Source organism: Struthio camelus, chromosome 18 (assembly GCF_040807025.1).
Source record: "Struthio camelus isolate bStrCam1 chromosome 18, bStrCam1.hap1, whole genome shotgun sequence".
Classification (NCBI taxonomy): Eukaryota; Metazoa; Chordata; class Aves; order Struthioniformes; family Struthionidae; genus Struthio; species Struthio camelus.
In genome coordinates this window covers 557,226-572,913 of record NC_090959.1, presented here as the reverse complement: position 1 = coordinate 572,913, position 15,688 = coordinate 557,226, and the positions used below count along the sequence as shown (strand labels likewise).

Below are 15,688 nucleotides of genomic sequence, written 5' to 3'. Positions count from 1 at the left end.
GTGTGGGATGAAACATTACCCACAGGACAGCTTGCTTGGGGTCCCCTGTCAGCCACAGTGCCTGTCCACCCAGCCACCCTGCCAGCCCAGCCACCTCAGGCCAGCCAGGTCTCCCTGGTGCAGCCAGGCCTTCACAGAGCCCAGCGTCCCCTCTGTCACGGGGCGGGGGGAAGCAGAGAGGCCGGGATGCCCAGACTCCCAGCATCCCAGCCTGGCGTCCAGCTGGGGTTGGGCTGAGCCGGTCCTCAGAGCTCCGGGAGCTGCCCAGAGCCCCCCTCACGCCGCGCTCGAGGGCGGCTCATCCGGCCGGCGCCCCCCGCACCCCCAGCCGACCCCTGCGGGGGGAGGGCGGCCTCGCGGGACCCCCCGCGCCGCGACCGGCCGCGCGGGGCTCCTGGGGCAGGCCCAGCCCGCCACTGTTTCGTCTATATAAGGCCGGGAGCGCGGTCCACCGCCCCGGCCCCGCGGCCCCGGCCCCGCCGCATTCTTCTGCCTTGTATGGGCCGAGGCGGGCCGGCACCGCCCCGCCTGCCCGCGCCTAGGGCCGCGCCGCCGGCCGCGCCGCCCCACAGCAGCGCCGACGGCCCCGCAGTTCGCCCGCTCCGGCCCAGGTGAGGCGCCGCCTCGGCCCTCCGCCGAGCTCCCTGCCCCGCGGCGGCCGGCGGGCAAGGCAGCGGGGCGGCCCGCATGGCCCCCGCAGCCCCAGGGGGCAGCCCCCGACGGGGCGGCGGGACGGGGCGGGAGGGACCCGGGGCCGCCCTTGAGGGGGCGTCGGGGCCGGGCGGGAGGGAGCCGTGGGCAGCCCCCGACGGGCGGGAGGGAAGCGGCCGGAGCGAGAAGGGGTGGCTGGGCGCTCCCTCGTCGCTGCCACGGCGATGGGGCCAGGCGCAGACCCGCTGCAGGGGCTCGGCCCTTGGGCCGGGGAGGTGCAGCGGCGGGGGAAGCCCCCGTGGATCTCTGCTGCCAGGTGCAGTTCTGTTCTCCCCGGCACGGATGGGGAGAGCCTTTCTCTGGGAAAGGTGAGGATGGGTCTTGAGCAAAGCTGTATGTGGCTCTCTGCAAAGACCCGAAGCCAGGACCCCTTCCCCGTGCTTCCTGGCTTCGCCAGGAGGGCAATGTTGCAAGAGCAGGTTGTGCTTACATCTGTGTCTTCACCTATGTCTTGTTTTGTGAGAGCTATTCTTATTTGGAACATCTGCTTTTTCCAAGTCTTTTTGCTGATGGCCAGAGCCATCATGCATGTGTGATGCTCCAGAGATGTCCCAAGTGACTAGTGAGCAACTCAAGGCAATAAACTGTTGTAAGGAAGAAAAGCTTTATTTAGCTCCTTTGCCTCGGACTTAAAGACAGAGGAACTTTGTGTCTTGTTTAGTCTTGGCTATGAAAACTTGGAAGTTCTTTTGGTTTCATGTGCTCAGCTGCACGCCCATCTAGTATGAAATGTTATGAATGCGATAAAACAGTTGGAAAAGCTCTTAAACATGGATGTGTAGCAGCAAAAGGAGGCAGGAGCAGCTTTCTTTGGAGTGGAACGTCCTCGCATGTCAACAACCACTGCTGCTTACCAAAGATGGTTAGTTTCTTCAGTCACTCACATTTTTTCCTCTCGTCGCTGGTAGGCTCTGTGTTGCTGATAGGAGGAGTTTATGGTCACCTCCCTCTCTGACGTATTAGGGCCAGATTCCCCCTCTGGGGTGAACCCCTTAATTCTTCTGGGAAAATATCAATACCAGTCCAGGCTCTGTTGCACTGCTGGCCAAAGGCCAGCAGACTTTTCCTCTGCATGCTCCCAAGATACCTCTCTGGGCCTCAGAAGGATGGTTGGTGGCAGGTCGTTCATTTGCTGACAGCATTTGTGTGCAGCATTTCTCCTGGGCTGTGCTGAGTCTTCTTGTGGTGGGCCCAGGAGTTCTGCTTGAGAAGGTTTTCTGTGTGCCATGTGGGCATGGAAAGGTTCTTTTCCTCTAAGCCCAGAGGGCAGGAACTGGCCCAGAATCCATATGCCCTGCTCGTTCCTTGAGCCTGCAGGCCTATCATCAGAGCCCACCCAGCCAGGCTCTGGGCCTGACTGGCTTCCTAGTATTCTAGTAGGGGAGGAAGGAGATGAGCTCTCTTGCCTGGAGGGCCCCTGACTGTGATGTGATGGGGAAGCTGGCACTATTATGCAGTACCTGATGAGTTTCTGTATGTCTGAGGATGTTGAATAGCCTAAGACATCCTGGAGCTACTCACTGGCTCTTCAAAGGTGCAGGTTTCCTGGATCAGTAACAAACCACTCCTGGTCCTTGGCCTAAGAGTTAGTTTATTGTCCACTCCATTGTACGGCTCTCAGTTCTGCCAAGTGGTGCTGGCAGCTGGGACACATTGGCTTAGCAGAATTACTCTTCATTACCTTGAAATTGTCGGAGAGCCACAGAAACCTTCTCCAGTTCCTCCTGCTCCTTAGGAGAGAACTGAGCCATTTCTAGGCTTACTGGACTGGGGAAGAGAGATGAGTATGGGGGCAGAGAGCCTCTCCCAAGCTCCAGCTACGTGCTGCAGTGCTCTTCCCCAGCTGCTGTGCAGCCCAGGAGGCCTCTGCTTCCTGTCAAGTCACTGCAGAGATGTTGTCACTGGCGTTTAAGCACTATTCTTAAAACCTGACAGTTGCTATCCGCATGTGAAACCCACTCACTGGATTTAGTTCTGCTAACTCCAGTATGGATATGGACACAGCTCAGGGCTCAGGTTCTGCTTTCCCTTAGCCCACAATCTCCCTTTTCTACATTTGTCTCTACTCTGCCATGAGGCCAAAAAGGCACAGTACAGTAGCCCATCTCTGTTCCTGCAGTGCCGAGTGGTATGGGATGTTCCTCCTGCAGCTCTAGGTGCCTCTGGCTGGTGGTGTGGCTAGCCCTGTCACTGGCTCCCCTAGACAGCTCTGCAGTGAGGATGTAGCTGAGCAATGTCCCATCCCAAGGTTAGCTGGCATCATAAGCAGGGCTATACTGGAGAAAACAGCCCTTTTAACAGCAGATTAGGCAGGGAGTAAAGGCTGCTCCCTGCTCACTCCTCCAACATTTGACAGCCAGAAGCTGCTGGGAAAACAAGATGCATCTCTTCTGCTGGCAGACAGGATATCTGTTGCAACCCTCATGGGCAGCCCTGGTTCTGGGAGAGGCGCTTCGCAGTCAGCCCAGATTTATGGGTGAAGGGAAGCCACTACCTTGTGACCTCCCATGCCAATGTGGGACACTTCAAAGCATCACCCAAGCTGGCCCTCGTGCTGCCCTGGGAAGGGGACTCGGTACTGCTGCCTGCACTAGGCTGCCCAGCTTGCGCTGCCATGATGCCTCGAGGTGTGACTGGCCCTGTGTTACAGAGGCCTAGAGCTCACCCTTCAGCAAATGCACCTGTGTTCTGGCTTGCTGATACTAGCAGCCAATTTTGGGAAGAGACTTTGGGCAATGATTTAATCACAGTCTCTCAAAGCTTATCTGACATGGCTGGCAGGGGTGTCCTCTGGGACAGTCTAGGCTGTTTGAATCAGCCTTTTCCCACCCTATGAAGCCCGACCAAAAGCATCCAGCAGATGCACATCACATGTTTGTCTGACTCCTGGGATCTCATGCTGAAGAGGTGCACTCTGCAGTGCAGAAGGGTTCTCAGGCTCTTGGGATATGCTAGAGACCATGTGTGAGACCAATGCAATGCTGAAGTCTTGTCAGCATTTCTAGAATTGACTGCTGCAGTTGCAAGCCCAGCCTTGGAGGGCTTGCATGAAGGGTCCTCTGAGTACCCTTTGGTGCTCTACTCCCGGTGACGAGTGACTTCTGAATACTGTGGTCCATATCCGGGGGCCCTGCAGAATACGTCCGACAGCGCAGCTGCCTCTCCACACCAAAGATAGTCCTGATGCCACTTTTTTTCTTCTGTGCTCCTTGCTGCCCAGGGAGGTAGTGAATGCAACCCAAGAGCATAGCTTGTGATCGCTATCATCTGACCAAATATGCAGTAGAGAGGCCCTCAAAGCTGTATCCATGCTGTCGACTTTGCCCATTTGCTGTCCTTACAGTTTTGTTTTGGATAGAGCAGGGAGGATCTCCCCAGCAGCTGAGGCGAGGTCGTTACCCATGCTGTCCAAACCTTCCCTGGGCACTGGAATGGCAGTGCACTTTCACCATCAATATGAAGCAAGACCTGGGCCACTTGCCCCAGGCTGTGTGAGGCTACTAACAACCTAGGAAACACAAGGGCAGCTTTTCCGAAAGGTCTCTTTGTACAAAAAGAGCTGTGTTTGGGTCCAGCCTCAGAGGTTTTCCTTCTTCCCGCAGTGACTGTGGGGGGACTGACTCAGGAGCAGGTCCCAGGCCCTGGGGACAGGGAGGGAGTGCAGCACGGTGCGGGAGGGGGATTTATTGGGAGTGGTGGGAGCCAAGGGCATACAGCTCTTCCCGTGTGCCTCTGCATGTGGGCTTGGGTGGAGGGGTAGGTGCAGCTTGATGGCGCATACCCACATGAAACATGACTGCCTTTGGCCTTGCATGGTCTCCAGCCAGGTCTACCACAACAGTAGCTGCCAGAGGTGGGAACTTGTTTGTCTCGGTAACATGTTAACTCTGATGTTGAGGGCTTAGCTTGCTCTCTGCAAGCATTAGCGTTATTTCCCTGTATTTCTGCAGTTCCATATCTCTGTTTCCTCTGCCCCACTTGTACTGGGTAGACAGCGTTGTGTTTGCACAGCCCGTGACACACTGTGGTCTCCAGGTTTCACAAGCAGCTGAGCTGGTGTAAAAGCCTGCTGGCACTGCAAAGGGGTGCTCTCCCTCTCCCCCTACTCTGGCCATGCACTTCTCTCCTTCATGCTAGTCAGACCTTCACAAGCCAGTTCAATTCACTGACCCAGCAGAAGCTATCTGCTGTTTTATTTTTCAGCTGGGATAGTGAGTTGAAGTGGCTCATGAGAAGATCAGGTGTAGGTAAGGGAGGAAGTGAGCAACTAGGAGGAAGGTGGAAACAGGACTGGACCTCTCTCCCCGGATAGCAGTGAGATGTCCGTTTGGTTTATCCCACCCTCCCCCAGCACAGCCATCACGAAACAGCATAGGGATGAGGTTGCTTGGTTGGTTTTTACCAATAAGGAAATATATGTTGGCTGATTCATAAGATAACTATGAGCCTTTGCTCTTACTCTTTAAAACTACAACTATATTCTTAAATAATTTATGATTTTTTAAAGCCAGCCCCATGGTTGCTTGGGTCTGACTCTGAAGTGGGGAAGCCACAAGTCTACCAGTGCAGGAGGAAGGGACACTATCTTGGTGGGAGAAGTGACAGGAGATCAAGGAAATAAGGGCAGCCCATGACAGGGCAAGTGCTGCTCCACCTGGGGAGAACCAGGTTTGATACAGAGGATGGCTTGGTTCTTCTCAGCAAAGGTCTACTGGCAAATGGCTTACATGCCAGGCTAGCTGGGATTTAACCGCCATTAACCTATTAACCTCACCTGTGACCACTGTCTGAGGAGGTCCTGGGTGGGAGCAGTCACTGGGATAGGGCTTTTAGCTAGGTTTAATAGGAGCTGGATTAATCTCCGTGGGTTTTCTTCTTGCTGATGGGAAGCCAGAGGTTTTTTGGCTGCGCCAATTTGCTCAGCCTGCCTGAGTCCATCCTAGCGTGCAGGGCATTGTGGCCGGGCATTACCTGAAACAGTCTGGCCCTCAGGTTTATTAGCAGAAAGCCCTCAGCTAGCCACAGTCCTGTGGCCAGACCCCAGAGCTGCACAGGCGGCTTTCAGCAGGGCTTGAAGACCAAAGGACAGCAGCTGCCCAGCCCTCTTGCAGAGTATGGATGACCTGTCTCACATCAGGCCTAACTGCATACCACTTGCCTCTTGAAACAGGGTGATGCCCCCTTTCCCTACACCAACCTAAAAAGAGCCCGGGTCTTGCCAGGTCCCGGTCAGCCTCAAGGGATTCTGCTGAAAGCAGAAGTAAAATGGTTAGGCCATGACCAAGCCAGGCTGGATCCTGGAACCAAGCATCTTTCCAGGGATTTTTTGAAGCAAACAGCAGAATCAAACAACAAAAGCATGTGCTGTCAAAATCTCACTTAATCCACCTAACAAGAACCATCTCTCTGGGAGAATGTGCCAAGCTACTCTTTTGCGCCCTGGTCACAGCCAAGGCAGGGTAAATATTTGGATAATATATTAGTTTAAGTGGTGAGAGCAAAACTCCTGCTTATTTCTCTTGTCTTCTGTTAATAATTCTGCTAATAATGTTGTGTATTTTGAAAGCTCAGTGCTGGCTTGATCTGCAGCCCGCTGTGATGGCAGGCAACAGAATTTTTATTGTTGGCTCTGAGCAGGCACAGCAAAGTTGGGGTGAATTGTGCTGTTCAGCCGAATTTCCCCTTGCGGACTGATGCCCACACCATTGTCTGGGCCCCTGATTATTGTTATGGGGAGGGAGCATGTGCTGGAAAGAAGCTGTCCTGTTGCAAAGAGCTTTACAGACCAGATGTGGTGGAGGAATCAGCAGGCAAGGGGCAGGCTGAGGAGGGTGCGATCGCCTGCCCCCACTAGCCATGGGCATGTCTTGGCTTTTTGGTTATGCTGTTTTCCTCAGCTGGCTGATCTCAAGCACCTCTTTCCTTGTGGGCACTGAGAAAGCACTGAGTGTTTGAGGGATGATGGGGCAATTTGGTGACTGGCCTGTATCTGTTTTGTGTACCTCACGTTAGCCGGTGGGTCCCAGCTGGGGGAGCTCAGGGTGCTGCAGGAAGGGGTGATGGTGGGAAGGGTGGGCTGAGGGCAGTGCAGTCTTCATGCCAGTGCCTGCAGCTGCTGGAGGCCTTGGGGAGTGAGGGAGGGGCAGTCTCCCATGAGATACTGAACTTGTTCCCTGCAGACAGAGAGCACAGCTTTGGCTTAGCTGGGTGCTGCCAGCTTCTCCCTGCACGGGCTGTGCGTGGAGTTCAGCAGCACTGCTCATGCCTATCAGGATGGGAGCTGGAATTGGGACACCCTTGGGCCAAATCTGAATCTCTGAGCTACAACTGTGCGGAAAGAAAGGTGCCGGAAAGCCCTGCTGACACAATAGCTATGGATTTGGTACTGTCTGCAGGCCTTGTCCAGCCCCCTGGGGATGTTCTTCCAGCACAGCCCACCTAGGGGAGCCTGGGAACCATGGCAGGGTTAGGAAGCAGACTGGTGGCCACTCAGCTCCCACCTTTGCAGCCTTATTGAAAGAGGCATAGCAGGCAGGAGGTGAAGAAATGAGGGGAGCTGGGGAAAAGATGAAAAAGAGGCAAGAAAAAAAAATAAAGGAAAGAGGTACAAATTGGGAGGGCTGATAGGAGCCATGCGGGTGCATGAGAAGAGTGCTGCAGGGAGGCAGTAAGAGGAGTGCCGATTGCTTGCTCTGCCCTAGTTCGAGCGTGGCTTTGCCAGGGCTTCGATCACAGCTGAGCGGGATGCTCTCAAAGACCCTGTAGTCCCTGTGGGTATGTCAGCATTAAAGGGCGCAGATGGAAAGCGTCTCCTGGAGCAGCACGCACAAGGTGGCCGGAGCAGCCGGGTACAGTCTCTGGCACACAGGACTCTGTGTCATTGTTGCTTTGTGCTGCTTAATGTAACATGACATGGCTCCTTGGTTGCTTTGTGTCCCCTGCCAGATAAGCTAGGAGCTCAGGAGACCTACTCATCACCAAAGCACAGGGGCACACAGCAATTATGATAATACTCTGCTCTTCCGCCCAAGGAACCCATTCAGAGTCAATTAATTTAACATAGTTTCCCCCAGCCTGCTCTCCCTTGCAGTGGGCCCATACTCCGTGCCCCAGATGGGGAAGCCGAGGCACAGGGATGCACGTGACGGAGAAATGATGGCATTTGAAATGTGAATGCTCTGAACAGTATCTCTGTCTTGGCCTTACCTAACCTCAGGCTTTCTCACTGGGCCATGGGGAGCTGGCAGCCGACATGGTCCTAGCGGAGAGCTGAGAAACTCTCCTTTTGCCAAGCCTATCTTTCCTGATGGCTTGTTCAATTACGGTTGTCAGGGTATCTTCAGAGGCTTGACTAGAAGAGAGCTGAGCACTTTCTTTCCAAGTAACATCAGCGGTAGCCATGGGTGCATAGCACCTCCTAAAGATAAGGTTTTGGCCCCCAGCACCCTCAGTACAGATTATTTTAAATATTTATCATGTCCATCAGCCATGCTTAGCGCAGGGAGGGGGAAGGACAACAAACTACTGCTCTGAGGCCTTGAAGGGGCTCAAGTACCATCCACTGGGGCTCCTCACTAGCCGTATTTGGCTCTTAGCTCCAAACTAGTTAACTTTTCCTGCGAGGGGTGGCAGAGAAGGAAGCAGCTGGGCCTACACTGGCAGCTCTTGCCCAGTGTGGTTGTCTTGGCAGGGAGCTCCTACCTGCAGGTATGGGAGGTGATCCACAGCATGGAACCAGTGCTCTGGGCTGAGCTGAGCAGTCCCTCCAGAACCGTGGCTGTGTTCCCTGGCTGTGCTGTGAACGCTGCAGCCGGCATGGGACTGGGCATGTTGTAGTAAGAGACTCCTTTCCCCCGCCGCAGCTGTGCCTTGCTTCCGCCTCTTGGTGAGGAGGAAGGCTGTTTTGAAAAATTGATTTCTGCACTACGTTGCCGGGCTGTGCATGGCTACTCTTGCTTGTGTTTAGGATGCGTGTGCAGGAAGTGGGTCCGAGCGGCCCCATGAAGTGCTCCTCTGCCCCTGTGCCCTGGACCATGGGGATCCTCGGTCCCTGTCCTTGTTGTGCTTGGACACAGCATGCCACTGCTTCGGGGAGGGCAAGATGGGAGAAACCCCACAGGAGTAAAAGGTCTCTCACCTTTTCACCAGGAAGGGCATCCCTGAAGCAGTAGTGACTGATGGGTTTACGCCTTGCCCACATGCACTCCTTGGCTGCTCTTAGTGGCATTGGGTTGTTCTCAGTGGGGCGCGCATTGCCTAGGTTGAGAGTCCATCATGTGCTGTCCTCAGGAGAAGCTGGAGCTCAGCTGTAGGCTTGCAGAACATGTTCCTGGCACTGCTAAAAGACATCCCAGTGAGAGATCTCAGTGCCTAGGGCAGGCATCAGGCTCCTAGCAGGGCAAGCGAGGACCCCAAGCCTCCTTTCTCCTTAGCAAATTCCCTCCTGGTTCCTTGCAGGTGTCCTTACACACCTTCACCTCGGGTGGTGACGGGGCTTGGCATCCATGCTGCAGCCAGCCTGCCGCAGGGTGGTAATGCCTTGAATCCCCCTGAGGCTTGAGGCCCCGTTACGCAGCACGCCGTGGCCACTGTGGCCCGACTCCCACACAGCGCTGCAATACGATGACTGAGGCTGGCCACCCGCTGGTGCTCCAGATCTGTCAGCCCATCACAGATCCACAAGCCCTTCCAGGCTGTTACCTTCTCCTGTGAGTTTAGTTATCTGTAACAAGAGCATTGATTCTCTGCACCTTGTGTTCCCTGCTTTGCTTGGCTGCTCTCCTCCACTGACCAGAGCTGAGCAGCCTCTTTCCTCCTGAAAGCTGCGTGGTTCAGGCCTTTGGGAGCTGGTGCTCCAAAAGAACCCCCAAAGCTGCAGAATTGGTATAAAAGCGCTGCCCAGTGACCTGGCCCAAGCCCAAAGAGCAGCCTGGCTATGGAGTTTTTCCAGGGGTTACCAGCCCTTCTTTCCCTCCCCCTGCCCACTTTTTTGGAGGCTCTTCCTGCGCTCTCTTCCTGCATGGAGCGCACTGATTGCAGGGCCAACACCGGCTCCGGGGATAAGATCCCAGGGGGAGAGCTTTGGCCCTGGTAGGGTGCACACTGGCTTTCCGGATGAGCCGCCATTGGTCTAACTCGCTGTGCAGGGAGCTAGAAAAGCAGTGGTGGTGGGAGGGATGGAGAGCTGGGAGCCTCCAGCTCCCTCCGGCTGCCTAAACAAAGAGGGGGAAGGGAAGGCAGTGGTATGTGAGGAATGTGCCCGGAGCAGATAACCCTCTTCCTGCTGGGTGCTGGGAAGAAGCTGCTGGTGAGTCTCCCTTTGTGTGTGCCAGCAGGGTGAGGAAAGCAGATAACTGCTGCAGGCAGGGGAGAGCTGACAGTGGAGCCTGGGCGTCTGGAGGGAGAGCCTGGGTCTTGCTTGCATGCAGCAAGATGGAGGGATGCGCATCATGAGGGGATGAAGAGGGGTTGCTTCTTGGCGCAGGGGCTGAGCCTTGTGCTGTTGCCCTCAGTCAGCGGTGCCTCCTTACCCCTCAGGGCCCATCTCCCAGAGATGATCTTCTGGAAAAGGCTTGGGCAGTTCTGCTTTCAGACACACACGCGGGCAAGTTGCACAAACTCCATGCTGTGTCAGCAGAGGTGGAATCTGGCCCCCTTGCACATGCAAAGCAGGGGTAAATTCTTGTGCCCAAAAAGCCAAGGTGGCATCTCATCCCTTCCAGGAGACTGATCCTGGTGAGGGAACCATGCGGTGCCGTGCTTGGTGTGCCTCTCTTTGCTCATGGGCTGCAAAGGGAAAGGCCAGCAAAGCAGGTATGGGGGCTGCTGGTGCACACAGGGTGCTCTCCTCACCGCCCCCTCCTCCGGCTTTTGCTGCAGTAGGAGCTGATGCTACAAGTCAGCAAAGGAAACACCAGTGCAGGTCCTGGCACTAGGTAGGGTCCTGCCACTCTCCCAGCATCTGCAGGGCACCAGCAAGAAATACCCAGTGAGAAAGCACTTTCACTAACCACGCTCAGAGCAAACAGGGCCAGCCCTGGAGCCCCGTCTGCCCAGGGCACCTTGGGACAGCCTTGGCGCCTGTCTACCATGAGGGGTCTTGCCATTGCTGGGACACTGTGCAAGTGTGAGCTGCATGTTCCTCCACAGGAGCCATGTATCAGCTGTCTCAAGGTGCCCCCTCATAGCCATAAAGAGTAGGAGGCTCTGAGAGGTGGAGCTGGGGCTTCAGAGTCCTTTGAATTTTCTTCAAAGGGAACAAATCCCATGGGAGCAGCGATGTCTTTCCAGCAGTCTTGTGGGCGTATTGAAGGAATATGTGACTTCCTAGCCTTAGCCTCACCTATCCCCATGCTTTCATTGTGACCAAATTACCTTACAATGACAAACGCCAAACTGTTTGTCAGCCAGGGAAACTGAGGCATGAGACTGGTAAGTGGCTGTTTGCACATCCAGAAAGGGAATCCAGGGGTCTTGACTCCTTGCCCTGCCTTTGTCCACCTTGTGCCCTGCTCCAGTCTCCTGGGCTCTGCCTTCCCCCGCTCCTAACCCTCCTGCCTGCTTTCCCTGCCCTGCTCATAGGTACCGCACCAGCCGCCAAGATGTCCAGCAAACGTGCCAAAGCCAAGACCACCAAGAAGCGCCCTCAGCGCGCCACCTCCAATGTCTTTGCTATGTTTGACCAGTCACAGATCCAGGAGTTCAAGGAAGCCTTCAACATGATCGACCAGAACCGCGATGGATTCATTGACAAGGAGGATCTGCATGACATGCTGGCTTCTCTAGGTGAGGAAACCTTTCCCCTGTTCCTCTGTGCATCGGTCAACCCCTCTGTATTAAAGAACTCTGTCCTTATGCCTCTTCTGCAAGGGGAGAGAGCTGCCTGGGTGCAATAGTGCCTTGCACGACAGGGAGTCACTGTCACACCCCTGCAGTGTGCCTGCATTGAAAACCTACTCTGGTAGGATTGTATTGATGCAAAGACCTCCTGCTTTGGGCCAGTTTGATGCAGGCTGTGAAGACTGGGGAACCATCTCTGCTGGCACTGGTTGACCTTCGAAAGCATATTTGTGGGGACATCTAAGGGCAGCAGCCTGGTCTGTTGGCTAAGTGGAGGGGACATCAGCTACCAGCAGCAGATACCCTGGTAGAGTGGCAGGAGGGTAGCAGGGATCAGCATCCTCGTCAGCCCCCACAGCCTGTGCCAGCCCTTAGCAAGCCATTCTGCCAGAGCCAGTCCACATAGCAACGTCCCCTCTGCAACAGCATACCTGCACAGCAGGGGTCTTACTGGTGTGCAGAGGCTTCTGCCCAGCTCTGCTGTCCCAAGTCTTTTCATCTTCATCTGTAATGGGACTTCAAGGAGGGCACAGGGTCCAACTGGGACCTGTCAGTGCTGACAGGAGCTGCAGCAGACCAGTGTTGTCAGATGGGTCCCTGTGAGAATTGGGGTAACTCTGGACACAGAGCCCACAGATCCAGGCAGAAGCTTTGGGAAAGTACACATTTCCAAATGGCATTCTTGGCTAGCTCTGCCCAGTCTTGTTCGACAGGTCACCCAGCACAGAGGCTCTCTGTGGATAGGTGAAAAGCCCGATACCTCGGCCTGTTGAGACTTGCATCTCTGGCCTTGCTCCCCACCTAGAGCCCTTTCTTCTTAGCTGCAGGCCATGGCTCACTTTTCCCTCTCTTGTTCCCCGTGCTACCTCTGTGGCTCTTTGGGAGGTCTGTCAATTATTGACCCGGCAACCAAACCTGTTCTGAAGGCCCTGTCCAGCTGGGAGGGAATCTCCTCCCCATAAACTAAAGCTCTCGGAGAAGAGAGGGCCTGGGCATTCCCATTTGCCTCCAGCACAGCACAGAGTAGTGTGATGAGGGGCCAGGGCAGCCACAGGACAGGCCATGGGGAGAGGTGGTAGGGCTGGGCCCTGGGGAAACCCTATTTCCTTGTTTCTAGGGTGGGTGAACAGGCCTCCATTAAAATTAATTTAAAATTCCTGTTGGCAGGTACTACTCTTCATTCCCACCTAACAGGGGACAGGAGGGCACTGAAACCTGGTGGCTGCAGAATTCAATGGGATTTATCTTTTGGGGAGCTGGGTTTAAGTACCTTGGGAACGTTGGCCCTGTTGCTTTTCCTGGGCTTCTGCCCAGTGCAGTGTTGAAAACAGAACTGCAGGTATTTGTGGGGAGAGGATCACTTTGCTTGTTCTCTCAGCCCAAACTAAAGTGAGATGGATAGAGGAGGAAACATTTAGGGACCATCAGGCATATCCTGAGTGTGCCCTGAGGTGGATGCGGTCAGTTTAAACACAGTTCAGGCAGGTTATATCTCAAAATGGAAGGATTCATAAGGGTCTCCCATTGCTCAATTTCTTCCTGAGAGCACAGGCATGAGGCTGGCTGCTGTCCCAATGGGTCTTGGGGCCTGGCTGGCAGGGTGGGTGCTCCCAGGGAGGGGAATGAGGGCCAAGCACCCACACCTGCTGGTTGTGTCTGGCAGGGAAGAACCCCACTGATGAGTACCTGGAGGGCATGATGAGTGAGGCGCCAGGGCCCATCAACTTCACCATGTTCCTCACCATGTTCGGGGAGAAGCTGAATGGCACCGACCCAGAAGATGTCATCCGCAACGCCTTTGCCTGCTTTGATGAGGATGCAGCAGGTACAGGCACTGCCTTCCCAGCTCTGTGCTGGGCAGTAGTGCCTACCTGGGGATCATCTTTCACATGGATGGGTGGCTGGGCCAGCCAGGACAAGAGCTGGGGGCTCAGCCAGGACAAGAGCTGGGGGCTCAGCCAGGGTGTGCCACCAGGCAAACCCTTGGGAAGAGTCCACAAGCACAGCAGCTCCCAAGCAGGTTGCTGGCTCTCTCTGCTCCCCCCTCACCTCACACATCTGTGTGATGAAGGCCCTGTGCCAGGGCAGCGTGCGCAGAGTTTAGGGGAGTGGAATAGCGGGGTAGGGGTGCAGGGAGCATGCAGGAGGGGTAAGAAGGCCCTGCCGCTCAGCCCTCTGCCCAGCCCTCCCACCACATCTGACCCAGCCACTGCTCTCCTGCACTCCCATGCCCTGCATAAACTCCACCTCCTCTGCCATCCCCGCAGGCTTCATTCATGAGGACCATCTGCGTGAGCTGCTGACCACCATGGGAGACAGGTTCACAGATGAGGAAGTGGATGAGATGTACCGGGAGGCTCCCATCGACAAGAAGGGCAGCTTCAACTACGTGGAGTTCACCCGCATCCTGAAGCATGGGGCCAAGGACAAAGATGATTAGCGCCTAGAGCTGTTTCACTGCCTCTGCGTCCTCCTGCACGCACCTCCTGCCCCCATTCCCTCCATCCCCCTTGCTGCCTAGCCCCACAGCAGGCTCACCCCTCAAGGGGGACTTGACCCTTCTCTGGGTTACACTTATGTTGGCACGTGACCCTGCACCCTTCCTGGAGGAAGTGCTCACATCACTACACCCCTGTGTGTCCATGCATCAGTCCTAGACCTCCTCTCCCATCTCCTCTCCCACCGAGAGGCTCCCACCTCCCAGCCCCCAAAGATGCTGCGCAATGCCTTGGTGCCAACACCAAGGACTTTCTAGGGATGTCTTGTCCATATCCAGACCTTGCAAAAGACACTGTCTTCCTGGCGTATCTCTCTGACAGGGCGAGAAGGTTTGCCTTTACCTTTGGCCCCTATCCAGGAAGAACGATCAGCTCATCATCCACCGTCTCCTTTGACAAATTTTGCCTGAAGATCCCACTTGGAAAATTTGTTTTCTGAGGGAATAGGGTGCTGTGCGCTCACCTGCCCCACTCTCCTAAAACCCAGCCATGTGTATGTCCTGTACACAGGCTCCCAAGGGAGCCCCACAGCTTCACAGCTTCTTCCTTGTGTTGCCTCCCAGGTGGTCCTTACCTGGAGGACTTTGCCACAGGTGCTCTTCACTGAGCACCTGTAAACTCCCCCTTTTCACATTCCCCAGCTCTGCTGCACAGCCCCACTTTGCATTTGGATGGCATCTTTCAGCAGAGATGAGCCTGGTGTACTGACTCCTTGGCATCCACAGCCCACCCTGCCATGCTGGCCCTTGTGCCAGGTCTGTGAGTGTGTGGACGGAAGGGTTTTTCCTTCCCATCTGCCCTAATCCACTGCTCTCCCACTGTTTTCTTTGACAGTGTCAGCCAGTATCTCCCTGCCATGCCTCAGCCACCTCATCCCTTGGCCTTACGGTGAATGGGGCCCTGCAACACACATCAAAGGCCCCTCACGGGGTATAGGTGGCAGGGCCAGGGGAGCTGGGCTTGCCGTGCTGGGTTGTCCTGCTTTCCTTGCACTTCTCAACCGCAGGACCCCCAGCTAGGCTTAAACCCTACCAAACAGCCATTTGCCCCCTTGAAGCAACTGCATAGCCTAGTACTCACCCCTACAGGGTGAGTAAGTGGGAGATCTGTTCCCCAGGCATGGAGCTGGCATGAGGATGAGCATCCCAAGTGAGTGCTAGCCTGTTGGGATTTTTGGCTGGCTTAAACCAGTGCAATCCCAGTTTTGAGGGACACAACATAGAAAGAGGCTCTTGCCTTTCCTCCTACGCTCTTCCTTCATGAAAGGGAAAAAAAAAAAAACGCTTTGTTTCCTCTTCTATGGTTGTTTTATGGCTTGAGAGCCTGTGATTTAAGGGATTCAGAAAGTTGAAGCAACGTATAAAGTCTGATGGGTGTAATACAAAGGCATGCTGTATATGGCACCCTCATTTCAGAGCAGCCCTGGTGCTGTGCCGCGCTGTCCATGTGTGCTGGTGAGTTTGGGGCTTGAAGCCCCGCTCTCTTGGAGTGCCACGAAATCCTCCGATCCTCCGTCTTATCCTACACGCGCTCTCCCTGACTCACCACCTTTACGAGCAGGGTCCCTTCTGGCAAGGTGAATGCCAGCTCTTTCCGTCAGGGCAGCCTGTTTTAAAGCCAAATCCCTCCCAACTTGTCTC

General features: G+C 55.2%; 1 protein-coding gene across 1 annotated transcript; it reads left to right on the top strand.

Moving 5' to 3' along the window:
- The first annotated feature begins 396 nt into the window (after positions 1-396).
- MYL9 (myosin light chain 9) lies at positions 397-15,162 on the top strand. The gene is made up of 4 exons (XM_068912823.1): positions 397-611; positions 11,293-11,496; positions 13,214-13,375; positions 13,818-15,162. Exons 2-4 carry the CDS (start codon positions 11,313-11,315, stop codon positions 13,988-13,990), a joined length of 519 nt encoding a protein of 172 aa, XP_068768924.1. The 5' UTR covers positions 397-611; positions 11,293-11,312; the 3' UTR covers positions 13,991-15,162.
- The last annotated feature ends 526 nt before the right edge of the window (positions 15,163-15,688 follow it).